The sequence below is a fragment of the Mytilus edulis genome, chromosome 14, assembly GCF_963676685.1.
Source record: "Mytilus edulis chromosome 14, xbMytEdul2.2, whole genome shotgun sequence".
Classification (NCBI taxonomy): Eukaryota; Metazoa; Mollusca; class Bivalvia; order Mytilida; family Mytilidae; genus Mytilus; species Mytilus edulis.
This window is the reverse complement of record NC_092357.1, coordinates 11,043,276-11,063,947: the sequence shown is the minus strand read 5'-3', so window position 1 is coordinate 11,063,947 and position 20,672 is coordinate 11,043,276. Positions and strand designations below refer to the sequence as shown.

The 20,672-nt window shown below is 32.8% G+C and overlaps 1 protein-coding gene across 1 annotated transcript; it reads right to left on the bottom strand.

Annotated features, from left to right (window-relative positions):
- Positions 1 to 15,416: 15,416 nt before the first annotated feature.
- Positions 15,417 to 17,275, bottom strand: LOC139504010 (uncharacterized). The gene has a single exon (XM_071294062.1). It carries the CDS (start codon positions 17,145 to 17,147, stop codon positions 15,435 to 15,437), a length of 1,713 nt encoding a protein of 570 aa, XP_071150163.1. The 5' UTR covers positions 17,148 to 17,275; the 3' UTR covers positions 15,417 to 15,434.
- Positions 17,276 to 20,672: the final 3,397 nt, after the last annotated feature.

Below are 20,672 nucleotides of genomic sequence, written 5' to 3'. Positions count from 1 at the left end.
GTCTCGGGTAGGTTTTTGCTATATAATTTGAATATCCAACTGGCCCTTTGGGCGCACCGTAAATATAGTAGACCGGAAGTGTACCCAAATTCCTTTTAGTCACGTTTGTATCTACCTATTGACTAAATGTCTGTAAAATATTAGAAAGATTGAGAGATCAGGGGGCTCTCGCCTTAACCCTGTGCCCTTTGTCCTAAAATTTTGGCATTTTTGACTGAAAAGTGACAATCTTAGCCCTCCGTATATATTGAAGATGACGTTATTCTCAATAATCCATCTAATACAACCTCGATATATACAGAGTCAATGATTTGGTTGAATTTTAGGGGCATTGAAAGACCAAAGGGGTCTCAACCTCATTTAAGCGGTCTCGGGAAGGTTTTTGCTATATAATTTGAATACCCAACTGGCACTTTGAGCGCACCGTAAACATAGAAGACAGAAAGTGTTCCCAAATTCCTTTTAGTCACGTTTGTATCTACATATTGACCAAAGGTTTGAAAAATATTAGAAAGATTGAGAGATCAGGGGGCTCTCACCATAACCCTGTGCCCTTTGTCCTAAAATTTTGACATTTTTTTGACTGAAAAGTGACAATCTTAGCCCCCCGTCATATTGAAGATGACGTTATTCTCAAAAATCCATCTAATACAATCTTTATATATACAGAGTCAATGATTTGGTTGAATTTGATGGTCATTGAAAGACCAGGGGGTCTCAACCTCATTTAAGCGGTCTCGGTAGGTTTTTGCTATATATTTTGAATATCCAACTGGAACTTTGGGCGCACCGTAAACATAGAAGACAGGAAGTGTTCCCAAATACCTTTTAGTCACGTTTGTATCTACCTATTGACTAACAGTTTGAAAAATATTAGAAAGATTGAGAGATCAGGGGGCTCTCACCATAACCCTGTGCCCTTTGTTCTAAAATTTTGACATTTGTTTGACTGAAAAGTGACAATCTTAGCCCCCCGTCATATTGAAGATGACGTTATTCTCGAAAATCCATCTAATACAATCTTTATATATACAGAGTCAATGATTTGGTTGAATTTTATGGACATTGAAAGACCAGGGAGGTCTCAACCTCATTTAAGCGGTCTCGGGTAGGTTTTTACTATATAATTTGAATATCCAACTGGCTCTTTGGGCGCACCGTAAACATAGAAGACCGGAAGTGTACCCAAATTCCTTTTAGTCACGTTTGTATCTACCTATTGACTTAATGTTTGAAAAATATTAGAAAGATTAAGAGATCAGGGGGCTTTCACCATTACCCTGTGCCCTTTGTCTTAAATTTTTTAATTTTTTTTTTGGCTTTCCATATATATTTCTATTTATAGTTATTAATATTTCTAGAGTTATGAGTTTTTTCTTTTTGTCTTAAGAAATAGTATACACAAAAGTACATCTTTGAAGTCGTTTTATTGACAAAACTCTATATTACATAAAGAAAAAATATATAACATGGAAAAGGGTTTACATGCGAGGACAACGAGAAATTACGACAGCTTAAAAAAGTCATTTAACGATTTTCTACTTATCTTATCAGTCCTTTTAACTATGAAAATCATTGTTTTTATGTTATCAAGTATTTAATTTTCGTATAATTTTTCACGAAATTTTGAATATCAAACCGGCTGGGTTGGATATTGAATATCGAATAACGAGTAACGAACCGGCTGCTAACTTCACATACATTATAAAGAGTACCAAACTTTCAACCATTCCAGGTACACTTTCTTATATATCGAGTTACAATTGTTTGATATAATCTTTTGCAAAGCCCATGATTACTATTCATTTTTAGAAATATGGATGCGTGTTAAGGTGGCTCGGGCCTATTCAATTTTTCTATCAGAAATGCCGTATTTTTTGTTATCTATTCTTTCCAGAAAATGAATCAAATTGGTTGAACAAAAATAGGGAGTCACGGACCAAAATTTTACTTTTAAACAGTATGTAAAAGGGGCCATTTTTCAATGAAATGATAGGGAAAATAGAGGTGTTGACATATTTTTATCGGAATATAAAAAAAAAAACGTTCAATGACGTTCGGTCTAAAAATGTAATATAAAAAGCTGAAATATAGCTTCAAAGAATGAGCAAATAAAAAACTAAGTCACCGATAAAGAAAAATAAATATTGTGCCTTAAAACCCACATTTTTGCCGAAAAATGGTGAAAATGGGTGAAATGTCATTTTGACCGTTTTACAAATACGAATGATAACGAAAATATTCTTTTAGTCACATATCTACAATGATTAAACATTTCTAATCAATCAAAATATTTTAAAAAAAAATATCGAATTTATGACAAATACTTTGGTAATTCAAGCGTGAAATTATGCGCAGTCGAATAGTCCCGAGCCACCTTAAAGATAGGCGAAACATACCAGATGGATATTAAAAAAAATGACAACGTCATGGATTAATAAGAGGAAAACCATACCATAAACAATAGTACATAAAGCAAAACATGAAAAAACTAGACAGAGCAACATGAACCCCTTCAAAAATTAGGCATCATATCACGTGCTCCGGAAGAGTAAGCATATTCTGCTCCACGTGTGACACCGGTAGTGTTACTCATGTTATAACAAACTCGATCATGATAAACTCGGTAAGTTACATATTACAGTTACGACATAAGGAAAATAACCTTTCTCATCTGTGGAACGGATGTTCCATATTATGATGTACGTCTTTCATCATATTTGAATATACTCAAATACCCACAAACGATTAAAGTATATATAAGTTAACGCCTAGGCGTTGGCTTATTGCCTAGGATTTAAGCTTAATGTCTGTTTTCACTTATTGTCGCTAACATATGTATACAGATTAAGTTTTCACTGGAGTAGTATATTCGTTTCGACTGATGTATAATGATGAATATTATCTAAATCAATGACACCTTTGTTGCGCATGACAGTTTAAGAAAGAATAGTGTCTGCGTTTTATCTTTTAAAACTGGTCTTAAAAGTCGACGACAATAAATATGACAGATAATTGCTGAAAAATATTATTTTATTGATATCATTCTACTTGTTTTCGCTCTTGGAGTGTTTGATGTCGATATTATAGTCGCTTTAGTATAAATGGAAGTAAATTAATAAAAAAAAAAAGAAAAAGTTGTTTCTGATATATACCGTTACATGGTAGTTTGTTAAAAAAATATCTAATATGACGTATGAACAAAACTTTTTACCTAATGCTTCCGCAGATATTGAATATGATCCCACAAAAGCGAATTCATCTTTGTGTATGCGCTAGTTTAAATAATTTGAAGTTCCGCAAACCAAAATTCACTCAAAAAGAATGTTCATAGCTTGCAGAAAATGACAAATACACATCTCGTGTTAACAGTTAAAATAGTGTGCAATTAAGAAACTTCATTCAATCTACTTTCTTCTAATGAAATGACCTCTAAACTTTTCGGACATTTTTGATATAAAGTAAATTTTGGGCCAGTTTTATCCAAAACTGAACGTTCTCCTTATAACGGGTAAAATACATTCCCTTTTTTTTTTATCTTCGTCTGATTGTATTCATTTTTCCTTATTCTTACCCCATTTCAAGTTTTCCCGAAAGGTTGATTATTTTTTTATAAACAATGAGTAATTCGTTTCTAACAACTAAATGTATTTATTTCTTGTATCAATCTTCATGCCAAGTCTCAATGTGAATCGATTCTATACAATTAAGTTCCTAGTTCAATTGAATATGCTATATCCTTTCTTTATTTCCTGATTAATTCCGGTATGTGGGAGGTAAAACATATAGATTCCACAACTGCAACAAGTGTATTAGATTATTTCACCACTGGAGACAATCAAATTTAACTGTTGAGAGTGGAGAAATATCATAATACACGAGTTACAGTGGTGAAATCTGATTCTCTTACGATTTTTATTCCTCACTTTAACAGATTTGAGGAAAGTTGTGTACCTTTAATGTGACGTCATGCATTGCCGACTTTTTTTAAATTATATTTCACCAACCATTTGGCGAGAAAAGATTTTCCTAGTGAGGAGAAATATTTTGCTCACACCGGACTGAAAATGTAAAAATAGCACAAATGTAGAGAAACAATGTTCCACCATCAAATGTAAAGGGAGAATTTAAGATTTTGATCTCCGTGTTAACGAACTTGTAAAGATCAAGCACCTACTTTGTGCACAAACGGTTTATCACATCGATGACAAGGCACAAGTAAACGGACATGCAGTAATAGTTAACCAATAGTTATCAAAGGTACTAGGATTATTATTTAAAACACCAGACGCGCGTTTTGTCTATACAAGACCCATCAGTGACGCTAAGATCAAAATAGTTATAAAGTCAAAGAAGTACAAAGTTGAAGTTTATTGAGGACCCGAAATTCCCAAAAAGTTGTGCCAAATACGGCTAAGGTTATCTATGCCTGGGTTAAGTAAATCCATAGTATTACGATATTATTACGAAAGGGCAGTTACAAAAATATATTATATCAAAATCAAAGGTTAGTTGTTTTTTTTATGACATCTGATCACTATTTTCTGCCATTACTAAACATCACAAAGGTTCCTGTAGCAAAATGACGTCACAACAACAAATAGCGACAAGACCCATTATATCATATGTGGTGCCATTTTCCACATTTTCTACACGATAGTTGAGAAATATCCTATTTTGATATCTGTTTCATATGTAAAGCAATATAACGATTTACAAATGCGTTTGCTTAATTGAACGTCTCTGAGTTTGACAATGTTTGGTCTAGATGTCAGTTCCGTAGGTGCGTAGGCTAAATGTTAAACAAGAACAAAACTTGGACTTCTGAATTTGTATATATCTCAAAACACTATTCCTGAGAATCTATCTGAACTTCATGATTGCCTAATGCTGATTTCTCATATTTTTTCGTTATAATGTGTCTTATATCCTTATATATATCTTCTACATATTCAGGAAAAAATCAAATCATTAACTAACACAATAAGTACTAGCTGTGTCATATTCGACTGGAATCGACTAATTAGTTGAATATTTGTAAAATAAGGACATGAATGATACAAGAGACTCTGTCAAAGAGTTTGCATATGGCAATCTACAATCGTCTCAGGATATTAATTATTGAAAGGGTCTGTCAACAAATAGAGAGTGTGGCACTCTTACCAAACAAGGAAACAGATTTGTTTGTCCCATTAAGACAAGATATCATTATGAATTTTTACACCATGCCAAGCAAAACAGACCAATCATTCAAAACAGGTGTGCTTCTGGATTGAATAAGTCTAGACATATGATAAAAATGGGAAATCTGCTAATTTGCATAGCTCTTCTGTTGTAATTAAAATTGAGAATTGAAATGGGGAATTTGTCAAAAACCGAAGCAAAGAGCAGAAAACAGCCAAAAGTAACCAATAGTTTTTCAACACAGCGAGAAAATCCCGCAACCGGAGGCGTGCTTCTGCTGTCCCATAAACAAACATGTGTACTAGTTTAGTCATAATGGACGTCATGATAAATTCTGAAATATATAAATGATACAATTTTAAAAATCATACAAGACTTACAACGTCTTTATTTTGTAGAATGTCATTTAAGTGACATTATAAATGGCAGAAAAAATAACAATTTTTGCACGAAAAAATGAGGAGGTCGGCAATGAGAGGCACAAAGTTCGTTCCCACAGGAATGCCTACAAAGTGTTCAGAAAGTCTACCTCCAAATTCAACAAAATATGTTATCAATAAGAAACTCTAGCATACATGTACTTATCACTTGTTCCTTTGTGTAGCATATATATTTTATGTTCACTTTTAACAAAATATGTCGTAAGGTATCTAAAAGAAATGATTTCATAACGTTAGCATACCATTTTGATGTAAAAGCATTGTGAAATATTTCTTTTATACGATTTGCAATGTCCCATGCGGAGTGGTAGTACAATGTTTACAGGATTGAAAAATCAAAGGTTTTGATGAACTAATTTCAGAGAAATATCGGGATTTAAAGTTATCCAGAATTTCTAAAAAATTGAGGAATCCACAACAGTTAATACCTTTACGCGAGTACCGTTGTTTTAAACGTTATTTTCTGATGCTTTGGGATCCGATGTAAACAAGGAGAGTCCTTCTATTTGCTCATCAATTTAATTTCCATTGAAGCCATGAGGGACTGTTAATTCGCCAAAAACTCATCATTGCCTAAAGGTTCGTTTTTGTATGTTGGATAACACGAGTGCTGATTTATTCCTTATTATTTTACAAGACACTTGTAGTAGTAAGATTAATACCGAGAATGCACAAAAGCTGCCATTATTCTTTAAAAAAGTAAGATTTTAGAAACATATAGAATTTAGTTACAAAACTAATGTAAACGGTTTAAGAATTAAATCTGTTTCTTTTTGTTTAGCTGTAAACGTGTTGACCGAAGTACATTTGGTATGAAGTTTCGCGCTTCATTACAAAAATATGCACACAATCAAGCTTTTATAATCCGATTTTTATAAAGTTTTATATTTAATTTACCTACTCACTGTTTTAAGGAAGCTCTTGTCATCACGAAAATTACATTTCATTTTGAAATTAAGATTAATTTCAGAATTACGCCAGATTGATGTTAGCCAATCATTATAACATATATATCATATTGAAATATAAATATAAGACGATGTGGTATGAGTGCCAATGAGACAACTTTCCTTCCATGTCACAGTTTGTAAAAACAAACCATTATAGGTCAAAGTACGGTCTTTAACACGAAGGCTTGGCTCACACCGAGCAATGAGAGGCCTAGAAATGACAAGTGTTAAGTCTAATCTATAACAAAAGCGAAGAACGCGAAAAACTTATAAACCATGTTGATATAGAAATTAAATCAATATTTTCCTGGATATAAGTTTCCTTATAATGAATGTGTTATAACTGGCATACTGTATATCTGGACATTTTTGACAGTTTCGATTTTTTAATCCTTATTTAATTATGCAAAGTCTCAATGGCATGAATGAGAAATATGCTTTTATTCTTTTAATGATATACAATGTAGCTTCTATATTGTTAAGTTTGATAGTTCAATTACATAAATTAATATATAATTTCCTCTTTTGATTTCCTGATTAATTTCCGTTATTTGGGAAATTAAATTTTCCACTATCAAATGTAATGCCGGGATGAAACTATTTTATTTCCGTGTAATGATATCATATTAACAAAGCACATTGTCTTCACGATTAAAAAGTAAAAGTACATGGACATAGAGAGAGCTATAGCACATCAAAAAGATGCTTAAGCGAGAACGAACAGTTACGTAAAGAAGCATAGAACATGATATTGTATCAAAAAGGTTAGTACTTTTTATTATTTCATGTAGTGTAATTTAGCCAGATCTTTCTAAACTATAGTTGAGTAATATTATATATTCAACATATATTTGATATGCACAGCAATTTACAAATACACAAATATTTTTTCTCTATTGAATGTCGGAATGTATTAATCTCAAAACGCAACTCTCCTTATAATACAAGTGAATTTTATAATTACATGATGCTTGTTTCTCATATGTCTTCTTTAGTTTTGCTGTTACATGTTTATTTAAATAACTAGACATATGATGATTTGGTACAAGTTCCAATGACACAACTCTTCATCTAAGTTACCATTTGTAAAAATTTAGTAGGCAATAGCACGGCCTTTACTTTTGATATTTGATTAGGGACTTCCCGTTTTGAATTTTCCTCGGAGTTCAGTATTTTTGCGATTTTTCTTTTTTTCACAATGAACAGCAGCTATAAAGGGCCCACAAAATGACTAGTGCGCCACCATTCTAATCGATAAACCAACGGTCAAATCTATATATAAAAAAGAAACACTTACGAACCACACCAACAAGCAACATCCACTGAACAACAGGTTCATTACTAATTTGCAGTTGCAAACAAATGCAGCAGGTTTAAACCTTTTAATAATCACCAACATTCGTCCAAACATGCAGTAGAAGTGTAACGATACAATAAAGATAGACACACTATAACATATTACATATCTATTACAATGGCTTAACTCAATTAAAAACATATAGTAACAAAACCAAGTAAACATCAACTGAACGAATTTGACACAATATAAATACAATATTACTAAAAAAAAAAAGGAAAAAAGGTTGATGTAAAACAAATATCCGAAAGACAACTATAACTTTGGACAAAGTTAGCGTTGAATAAAACAACAGATTAATATAATATTACGTTTGTGAGGAGTACAGATATATTTTAATAACACATAATTAAATTCGTGTATATAATACGAGAACAGAATTGAAAATTTATCGTTATAGTAGATACTTTGTTCATAACAAAACAGTGAGAAAAGATATTTTTACACAAAATAGACAAATATTGAATAACATCAATACATTACAAATTGTGCCAACAGATCAAATTAATAGGAAAATACTATTTGAAAGTACTCGCAGTTACCAAAAGCTAGGTAAAAGAGTAAAATAATTAGATTAACAATAAAAAAAAAAACATGCATCAGAGACTAAAATCAACTAATACTCATTCCAAGAATCTGGTGTTGAGAAGCAGCAGGATAGTTAGGACTTAACTAACCTTATACTAGATATGGAAGACATGGAATAAAAGTTAATTGTCTAAGGTCTTCATATTCAGGAAAACATAAAATCAAAAACCAACTAACATAATAAGTATAGTGCTATAGAATTTGTTGAATTGAAACAAACGAAGTACGGAAATAATGTCGAATGAAAGCATGCTTGAGACGAGAGACATTATCACACAGCATTTATGCAGCAATGAATTCGGTGGATGTGGTATAAAGTAAAATAAAAAAAATGCCGAACTCCGAGGTAAATTCAAAATAGAAAGTCCGTAATCAAATGACAAAGTCAAAAGCTCAATCCCATCAAACAAATGAATAATAACTGTCATGTTTCTGACTTTTTACATGCATTTTCTTTAGGATTGTATGTTTTAATAGCTTCATATGGAAAATAGTAATGGGAACAAGTTCTTGAAAGGATCCGTCCATTTACAGAGTATATGACACTCTCACTTCACAAGGAGTAAGATTAAAGGTCCACATTACGAGCAGATTTTGTTTAGTACTTATACATCTTGCAAAGCGTAACATATCCTTCTTTACGTATAAGGTGTGCTTCTGGATGATGTACGTCTTCATTTATCTTACCTCCAATACTTTTTTAGGAATATGAATGGTTAAAAGCGTCCGCGTGGAGACACTGTATATTCCATAAAAAATCAGGGGTGACGGATTTTTTTTATGCCTGGTTAGTAGCAGAGTTACAACTGTGGAACTATTTGATTATTTTAATGTATTGAAAGTTTTTTTTTTTTTAATATTGCTATATAAAGGTTGTTGATATTAAATTATTATTGTTGGCATAAGTTTTTCTTTTGTGCAGACCATTCGAAGTAGGTTCTTAAAATTGAACACTTAAACACTTTTATACGAAAAAAGGAATATGTGGTATGATTTTAAATGAGACAACTCCAGTCTTAATCCAACAAATAAAAGAAGTCGGTAAGATAAATCATTACATAGTGTGCTTTGGTCTCACCCCATATAGAATTTACTGACCCCGTGTATATCGTATTTGGTCTTTTACACACTATGTAACTAATATGATCTATCGGCGTATAAGGAAACACATTAGAGGTTAAATTCTAAAGGGAATTAAATTAAGAGTTACATTATGGTTAAAATGTATTAAAACCTGGTGAATTCATTTCCTTCATTGCGTTTAAACCTTAATTAAAGCATATTTGACAGAGGTATACTAATTGTTTGTAAACTTCCACCAAAAAAATCGTTCATTCAAAATGCAGGCATTTTCACGACAATCAAACATCATCATGTAGCATTCAATTAAAGCGGACCACTTATAAAATTTCAGTTTTACTATGTAATTTTTGGAAGATTACAAATGTTGGTCTGCTCACTTCCTTTACATGTCATCTTTTTCAATTCGACATATGATTAATATTTACTGGTATTCTTTAAATACTAATAGAAAGGATTTTATTTTGAAAGACTCATTTATTTTGAATGATGATTTTTGTTTCAGAGGATTGAGAAATGACGAGATACTTCATATAATGAGTTCTCAACTAAAATTTGTAATTCTCATATGCTAAAAGAGAATTTTTTGACAATTTTTGAACTTTTAAGGTAAAATTATGCTGTATTCTACTAAATATTTCAATGTCCAGAGAAAATGTTACGGCCATGTTCCATATTTGGAATATTTCTACTATATTGCATTTGTTTTAGTATCAACATATGATAATGTTACAAAAAATCATACTGATTCATTTATTTCTATGAATAGTAGATGCTGCATAATAGATTTTATTGGTTCTCAAAGATTATGGATGCTCTCTCGATTATATTAATAACTTTTGTAGTTGTGAATTTTTTTTGTATAAAAAGCACTTCTTATTTCTGTATATGGCATATTTAATAAAAGTGTCTGCGGATAATGAAGAACAAAACTAAAATTGCATCTCCACCTTTGATAGATGCTGATGTAATTCTTTTAATTTCATATTGAAGTCCATTGAAAACCTCAACGTTTGGATGCTGGCTTCCGATTATTTATAGATTCTGGCATCCCAACATATACGGAAACTGACATCCCAAAATATCTGGATGCTGGCATATCAAAACATTCAGATGCTGGCATCCCAATATATCCGGATGCTGGCATCCCAATTTATCTGGATGCTGGCATCCCAAAATATCCGGATGCTGGCATCCCAATATATCTGGATGCTGGCATCCCAATATATCCGGATGCTGGCATCCCAATTTATCTGGATGCTGGCATCCCAAAATATCCGGATGCTGGCATCCCAATATATCTGGATGCTGGCATCCCAATATACCTGGATGCTGGCATCCCAATATATCTGGATGCTGGCATCCCAATATATCCGGATGCTGGCATCCCAAATTATCCGGATGCTGGCATCCCAATATATCTTGATGCTGGCATCCCAAAATATCCGGATGCTGGCATCCCAATATATCTGGATGCTGGCATCCCAATATATCTGGATGCTGGCATCCCGGCCAAAATATACGAATGCTTGCATCCCAATATATCTGCATCCTGGCATCCCAAAATATCGAGATGCTGGCATCCCTATATATCTGGATGCTGGCATTCCAGAATATAGGGATTCTGGCATCACAACCATGCAGACATTTACCATTTTTCATTATGAAATACGAATTTACATGCTTCCTAATCAATTGATTTTAGTATAAAGCCACCAATATAACACCCAGAACATTTCCTAAGGTTTTGATGTGTGTTGAATGCATATTAAAACAATCAAGTAAACATAAAAAAAAAGCTACTGATGAATGCCGGGAAGATTATATTTTTTGTCTTGGTTCATGTCCAGTGGCCAGTTTAATGCATATTGAGAATGTGACATCATAGGTCAGAGTGTGAAATGTATACATGTACTTGACCAACAAACTGAGTCTGAATTGTAAAGTGCTAGTTTACCATGTGAATGGTGATGTTAACAATTTGATATTTATAAGACTATGTCAATGTACTACCGGTAAGTTTCCAATAATAAGCCACTTTTAATGTTATTTTTCTGACTTTGATTACCATTATGAAAGACAAGATGTATACATGACTACATGTACAATGGTCTCGAGACAATACATTTATATATGACATCAGGACTACAATTTTCAAATCTGCTAATGTTTCGAATGTTCGTAGAATTCTTTTTTTTTTTGAAAATAAGCTTAATGCAACTGCCCAATGACCATCAACCTTTGGAATGTCTGGACTTGCTGTATTCATCTTCCAATGTGTCAGTACATTATGTCAGCATCTTTTAGTACTGGAGTCTTTCCTTTCATTAACACAACTATTTTTTTTATTACAATCATTATTAAACTTGTTTCTTTTTTTCTGTATTTTGATATTTCAATATTTGTTAATCATTTAATCAAATCAGTTACACGAACTGGAACTTTCAAACTTTCTATTATCATGTATTGCTAGTAATCTGAAATTAGCTGGAATCACAAATGATCTGGTGCTGGATAACTTTATATCAAAAGAAACTGATTATCTCGTACTAGAGAAAATTCATACTAAGCTTTGTAAATTTTCACTTGGAGTTAATATAAAAACATCAAATATGGCATGTAGAGGAGAACTAGGTTCACTCCCTACACTGTATTATGTAATAATGAATATGGTAAAATATTGGATCCATCTTATGAAAGATATTGAACCTTCAAATATTATTCTAAGGGAAGCCATAAATCTATCTCATTCTATGGACAAACATAACCAGGAATCTTGGATAGGAAGCATTAAACATATATTTAAATTATTCTTGTTAACCAGTCAAACTTTAAACAAAACCATATTCTAAAAAAAGTAAAAACATCTTTAACTATTAAATTTAAAGAAATCTGGTTAGCTAGTTTAGAAAGCAATTCTGGGAAGTGTACTAATTTACAATCTGGCAATAAATTAAGAACTTACAGAAAATTTAAAAATATTTTTATGTTTGAACCATATTTAAAAATGATTTCAAAAAAAGACAGGCAAATAATCACAAGATTTAGAACTAGCTGTCATGATCTTGAAATCGAAAGAGGGAGGTATATTGGAATTAAAGCTGTAGACAGAAAGTGTAAGCTATGTAAGAACACAGTTGAAGACGAACTACATTTTTTTTTAAATGTCCTGTTCTAAAAGATACTCGATCTCGACATCTATCTAATTTAAATTCTAAATTCAAAAAATTTTCAAGATTATCTGATGAAATGAAATTTGTTTGGATTCTTTCATCTGAAGATTTGTTTGTTACTTCAAACTTATCTAATTTATTGCACTCCCTTTTTGAAGAACGAAAGAAAATTATAGAAAATATTGTTGTTTGAAAAAAAAAATAGAAGAAAAATATATATAGATATATATATAGGAAATAAAATTGATCAGGAGTTGTCTCCCATAGACCTAGAACTATCCTAAAGATTTATGTAATTTCTCCAGGTCACAGTGGCACCCATAACAACTATGTTTTGTCAATAACTTGGTTTATATCAGGTTAATTAGTGTAAATGTGTATTCATGTGGTTTTTTGTTTAAATGTACTTTAATCATTCTAATCATTTTCTGTGCTTTATTTTGTAATTCATTTGATTGTATAGCTCAAATTTTGGGCACCATGATTGGTTGATAAAATTATCTATCTATCTATCTGTTACAATAAAATTACAACAAATTCCAGTATTGTGTTTTTTTTTTGTCTAAGGAGCAGGCCTATAGGTATCTGTTACAATAAAATTACAACAAATTCCAGTATTGTGTTTTTTTGCCTAAGGAGCAGGCTTATAGGTATATGTTACAATAAAATTACAACAAATTCCAGTATTGTGTTTTTTTTTGCCTAAGGTGCAGGCCTATAGGTATCTGTTACAATAAAATTACAACTAATTCCAGTATTGTGGGTTTTTTTTGTCTAAGGAGCAGGCCTATAGGTATCAGTTACAATAAAATTACAACAAATTCCAGTATTGTGGGTTTTTTTTGCCTAAGGAGCAGGCCTATGGGTATCTGTTACAATAAAATTACAACTAATTCCAGTATTGTGTTTTTTGTCTAAGGAGCAGGCCTATAGGTATCTGTTACAATAACATTACAACAAATTCCGGTATTGTGGTTTTTTTTTGCCTAAGGTGCAGGCCTATAGGTATCTGTTACAATAAAATTACAACTAATTCCAGTATTGTGTTTTTTGTCTAAGGAGCAGGCCTATAGGTATCTGTTACAATAAAATTACAACAAATTCCAGTATTGTGTTTGTTGTTTTTTGCCTGAGGTGCAGGCCTATAGGTATATGTTACAATAAAATTACAACTAATTCCAGTATTGTGGGTTTTTTTTGTCTAAGGAGCAGGCCTATAGGTATCTGTTACAATAAAATTACAACAAATTCCAGTATTGTGGGTTTTTTTTTTGCCTAAGGAGCAGGCCTATGGGTATCTGTTACAATAAAATTACAACAAATTCCAGTATTGTGTTTTTTGTCTAAGGAGCAGGCCTATAGGTATCTGTTACAATAAAATTACAACAAATTCCAGTATTGTGGTTTTTTTTGCCTAAGGTGCAGGCCTATAGGTATCTGTTACAATAAAATTACAACTAATTCCAGTATTGTGTTTTTTGTCTAAGGAGCAGGCCTATAGGTATCTGTTACAATAAAATTACAACAAATTCCAGTATTGTGTTTGTTGTTTTTTGCCTGAGGTGCAGGCCTATAGGTATCTGTTACAATAAAATTACAACTAATTCCAGTATTGTGTTTTTTTGTCTAAGGAGCAGGCCTATAGGTATCTATTACAATAAAATTACAACAAATTCCAGTATTGTGTTTGTTGTTTTTTGCCTGAGGTGCAGGCCTATAGGTATCTGTTACAATAAAATTACAACTAATTCCAGTATTGTGTTTTTTTGTCTAAGGAGCAGGCCTATAGGTATCTGTTACAATAAAATTACAACAAATTCCAGTATTGTGTATTTTTGCCTAAGGAGCAGGCCTATAGGTATCTGTTACAATAAAATTACAACAAATTCCAGTATTGTGTTTTTTGCCTTAGGAGCAGGCCTATAGGTATCGGTTACAATAAAATTACAACAAATTCCAGTATTGTGGTTTTTTTTGCCTAAGGTGCAGGCCTATAGGTATCTGTTACAATAAAATTACAACAAATTCCAGTATTGTGTTTTTTGCCTAAGGAGCAGACCTATAGGTATCTGTTACAATAAAATTACAACAAATTCCAGTATTGTGTTTTTTTGCCTAAGGAGCAGGCCTATAGGTATCTGTTACAATAAAATGACAACAAATTCCAGTATTGTGTTTTTTGCCTAAGGAGCAGGCCTATAGGTATCTGTTACAATAAAATTACAACAAATTCCAGTATTGTGTTTTTTGCCTAAGGAGCAGGCCTATATGTATCTGTTACAATAAAATTACAACAAATTCCAGTATTGTGGGTTTTTTTGCCTAAGGTGCAGGCCTATAGGTATCTGTTACAATAAAATTACAACAAATTCCAGTATTGTGTTTTTTGCCTAAGGAGCAGGCCTATAGGTATCTGTTACAATAAAATTACAACAAATTCCAGTATTGTGTTTTTTTGCCTAAGGAGCAGGCCTATAGGTATCTGTTACAATAAAATTACAACACATTCCAGTATTGTGTTTTTTTGCCTAAGGAGCAGGCCTGTATGTATCTGATACAATAAAATTACAACACATTTCAGTATTGTGTTTTTTTGCCTAAGGTGCAGGCCTATAGGTATCTGTTACAATAAAATTACAACAAATTCCAGTATTGTGTTTTTTTAATCATACGCAAATGATTGATCTAGTATAAAATTGCCTATATCAGCAAACATTCCTTTACCATGTCTTAACGCAGTCTCATTTGCATATTCTGAAGGATCGGGATATGTAAAATGTATTGAATAGGCATCTTTTGTCCAGTTAAATGGTTTGTCAACATTGAAATTTCTATATTCTGGATGGAAAGTTGGATGACATTTTAGATAATAACACATGACCTGTAAATGAGGTTCGATGTACACAGTTTCAGGGTATTTTTCAAATGTTTTGTACGGGAGTTCAATGGCGTTGAAGAAAAAGTCACGTGATCTATAGTTTACGAGGGAGTCTTGCCAGTGTTTGATATAATGTGAACCCGGTTTCGACATTAAAACTCCTAAATTAATTGAATCTGGAAATCCTGGTCGAGGCATGTGGTCAAAGTTTAAAATTGTGTCATGCTGTTTTGAAATTAAATCGTCTACTGGCTTCAACCACAGAACATCCCAATCACTATAAATTCCGCCATATTTTAACAAAACGTCTGCTCTTATTATATCACTTCTATGCTGCGTGTATAAAATTTGGTGTCCAAAAACATGCGTCGGCGTTTCTCTGTGTATGTAAACTACTCTCGGGTCCTTCTTTAACTTTTGTAAATACTCGCCATACATAAGTCCATCGCCATGAATGTATACTTTTTCAGGTTTAACAATTGTCAATATACTCCTCAAGCACAGATACATTGTAAAGTCCATTGGTTTATGTCCGAACCATACCATGTGGAAAATGTTTGGTATAAGTCCTGGGAGTAATGGTTTCACCTTAACTTGTTCTGAGTTACCATATAAAATCTTACGTGCTGATTTTCCAAACTCAGAATCTGCATGCATTATATGTGCTGGTAACACATTGTGGACGTGGACACACAGTTTACTCTGCAATATGGTTTTATTTACATTTTCAAGGATGTCACAAAAATGAAGACCAGTGACTAAGGGTTGAGTAATGTTGTTTTTATACAGCTTAATAAATGATTTTAGTCGCTCATTTCGACGAGAAGAAGAGATAAAACTTATTTGTTTCATATTTTTCGTCATTGCAACATTAAATTTATTTTTACGAACAAAACGTAATGATTTTAATGGAAAGAAATCTTCAGAAAAGTACATTCCGCCATCATGCTTTAATATATCAAACGCAACCGTCATTCCACAGTCTTCTACGTCACCCTTTGACGACGCTGGGAGTTTCTGAACCTTAAAACACGGAATCGATACCAATAGATCCGTAAGCCAAACGTTGTAATGTTCATTGCTGTCACTGATGTTGTATTTTGTAAAGAGAGTAATTGAATCTGGTCTTATAGTTTTCCATATTGCTAGTATAGAAAGATATTGTCTGAACTCAATGGTTCGATTGTAACACCACATATAATAAACATGATTAGGAATGAAATTATTCTCCAAATCTTTGAATGACAATTTGTCATACCCTAGAAATAGATCCGGCAAGTTTTGCAATACGTCAGACTTATTTCCATTTCCGTTTCCGGAGATTGCATTAAGTTGCCCCTCTTGAAAGTGTTTTATGATTTTTGCAACATTTTGTTCATTTTTGGCATCTTCCGTTGTAAGACATTTGTCATTTCTCGGAATGATCATGTATATAAAAAGAATGCAAATGATAAAAATGAGAGTTGTTTTCCATAGCCCTTTCTTTCTGGTCATCATACTAGCGTCAAGGACTCAATCGGCAATCCTCGGGTGAATCCGCTTCTCCTTCTACGATGAAGGCACGGAATCGGCCGAGTTGTGACAAATGGACGAGGACTGTGTTTCTCTTACGGTGTTCTTGTTTTTAATCTAAAATGGAAATGAAATTATGGTCATTTGATATATTAGAACTTTATATGAGCTATGCCTTAATTTGCATTATGCTACTTCATTTCAACTGTATTATGTACTTGTCTCATTGGCAATCAGACCACATCTCATTTTTATGTAAGGTATATTTGGTTTTATTTAACAGATCAATATAGATATTCTATTCTGGAGTATTTATAGATATTACAATATTGAGGTGGCCACATTACCAAGGAAAATAAAAAGTCCGAAATTTGTTTGAAATTCCACATTTTTCTGGTCATATATTATATATGTACTCAAATGCATTACTATGCATGTTGCATTGTGTTTGTTTTTTCTACATTGGCTAGTCTGAGGTATACGGGGAGGGTTGAGATCTCACAAATTGTGTTATAGATCATACTTATATTCGTTCAGTGTATGTTCACTGGTGTTAATATGTCATTTGGTTGAGATAAGCCATTTCAATTGATATAATATAGTGTGTCTGTTATATGTTCTGATGATACGCTATTTGTTTCAGATAAAGGCAACGGTTGGTACTTAACTTAACGACTTCATCCTATCAGTTTCAAGAAGAGAAGTCACTTTTCCCTGAATATGTAAATTACTATTTTATTTATGTGCCCTATTTGGTTATCGACGTGCAAAGTGCCATTTTTGTAAAAAAAAAAATAATTAATTACCATGCCATTGTTAAGTTCTTGATGATTAATGATGTATTATGTTACAGAAAACAGAAATTGTTGTCACTAGTAATGATTATTGTTAAAAGGAAAGGAAGATACCAAGAGACCAATCAAATTTCACAAGCTGAGAGAAAGTCGAAAACGTTATGGCACCAAAAATATGACGTTAAGACAAACACCAGAAAACGAAACGCTACATATAACTGTAATCGGAGAGCACGAAGTTCCTTACAAAAAAGCTTGTCTCCACCGGGACTCGAATCCGGGACCTCTGTGTTACAGAGCTATAGAAGTTCTTCCTTAGCTGAACCGCTTACGGCTGATGAAGTATCTACTACATTTTTAAGGGAAGCAATCCTGTGACTAAAGACTGTGTATCTGATGTATTCTCGAGTGAAATATCAGGTTATAAAGAGACCCATGGAATTGCATGTAAAATGACAATAATTAAGACCATTTAACTTTCTTATCTCTCTATTTTGACTCCAAGTATTAAGTTATTTCAAAACCCTTCATTAAGACTGTTGAGTGGACATCCTATGTTTAACCCGACGCACTTTTGGCTTGTCCAAAGTCTTGAACCTCTAGCCATGTTAGCCTTGTAGTTTCGGAGTTTATAGTGTGGCGTCCATATTGCTGAACTAGATTATATTATTGTTAAGGTGTCAGCTAAAGCCAGTCTCCGAGTGCGGTATTTTCTCGGTGTATTGAAGACTTTTGGTGGTCCTGGTCTGGTTTGTGCTCTTTGTTTGGATTGTTTTCTTTTTGACAAATTCAGTTTCCAACTTCTCTTTATGGTGGAGGGGGTGGGCTAGGATGAAAATTTGAAAAAACGTAGGACAGAAGTTTGGAGTAAAAAAAAAGGCAAGATGACAATTTATGTCAAAAAAAGGGCAGGATAAACTAACAGGATAAACTAATAAAAAGGGCAGGATAAACTAATAAAACAGGCAGGACCGAACAGATTGAAAACCAAAAAGACAGGACATATATTACAACTAAATAACAACACAGGACAAAATTATCATCTTAGCCCCCCTCCCCCCCTTCCCCCCGAAAAAATCAAATGGCACAGCTTCCTAATCGTTTTGTCTTTTCCCTCAATTTGTGGTTTTTTTTTTTCTTATACACCTTTGGTATCGTCCTACTTTTAACATTTACAAGTTTTTAGCAGTCAAACGAATAAGAAGGACATATAGACTAAAACACAAGATGGTATACTATTTAAACATGTTAATCCGCATATCTTCGTTTTAACGTACCATTAGCAACAGAATAGAATTCAATGAAATATAATCTAATATTTAATTTATGGCTCACCCTATGCATGCTATGCATATACCAACATAAAATACAATAATAAAAGATACATTTTTTACACATAAATTGATCTTAATAATAACCTACAGAATTACTATAAATATTTAAGCTAACCTTACCCGCCTGTACTGTAATTACTCCCTGTTTGAAAAGACAAGAAAACATTTAAGTGGTTTATATATTGATTATGCGGAAAAAACAATACATAAGACTTAGTGTACAGGTAGTTTAGAATATTTAAAATACACTATACTTTTGATATATGCAAACTTTTTATAAGGTTTATGTATATAAGCAGTTTAAATTTCTCGGTATGTAAACATAACATATGTTTTGTTACACATGTTACAGTAATTATCAATAATAATAGAAAGTGTATTGAATAAAATACAATACCGTGTCCAAGTTTTATTTAATAATGTTTGCTCATGGTGTACTGCAAATTTGTAACATTACATATGTTGGTCCGAGAACACAATTCTTTCGTAGTGCATTTCTTTTAGAACATAAATGAAAATAAAAAAAATCCCACCTGCGCTTTCTCAAAGAAATTTTTACAGTGTGTTGTAATACTTTTGGGACAAATTATATCAAAATTATAGAAAACTTCATCGGCTCTAACTCAAAATATGGACAATTCTATGTTTAGGGCGTCTTGAAATCTTTTGACAGCTTCCGAAGTGCTAATTTTTAACCTTTTTCAGCTGGACCAAATCACTACTTTCCTTTAAAATTCTGGACCCAAATGTTTTTACAGTGTAATTTCACCCCCATACTTGCAATTTGAGGCATTAAACATGGAGAAATAAATTTGGAAGGGGTATAAAAATTAATGGCAAGTAACCCACTGTCAACACTAGGACAATTGTGGTCTCGGACCTAATGTTGTTGTTACACAATTATGGAAATTGATTGAAACTAAGGAATATATCTCCCTCATGCAAAGCCCTGATTCCTTTGCTGTACGTCTTTGTCCTTTTTGATCACGGTCTATTATCTCTTCATTTTAATAAAAGCTTTGAATTTTCAAACTGTATTATGCCTAGAGCATCACTGAAGAGACTGACGTTTACCTTATATATTTGCATTGGTATTATTTGGGTCTCAAATCGAAAGAAAAGAGATATAGAATCTGCTTTAATTTTGGTAAATGACGTTTTATGAGCTTTAGAATTCGTATAGGAAAAGAATAATCATTATGGTGTTATACGGCAAAATATCAGGGGCGGATGCAGGAATTTTCGAAAAGGGGGGGGGGGGGGGGTGCTAACCCAGGGCAAAGGGGGGGGGGGTGCAGGGGGGGGTGCAGGGGGGGGGGTGCAAAACATATGTCCCGATACAAATGCATTGATCGGCAAAAATAAAGGGGGGGTGCGCACCC

Coding starts and splice junctions, on each gene's coding strand:
- LOC139504010 (XM_071294062.1), bottom strand. CDS start 17,147: ATGATGACCAGAAAGAAAGGGCTATGGAAAACAACTCTCATTTTTATC.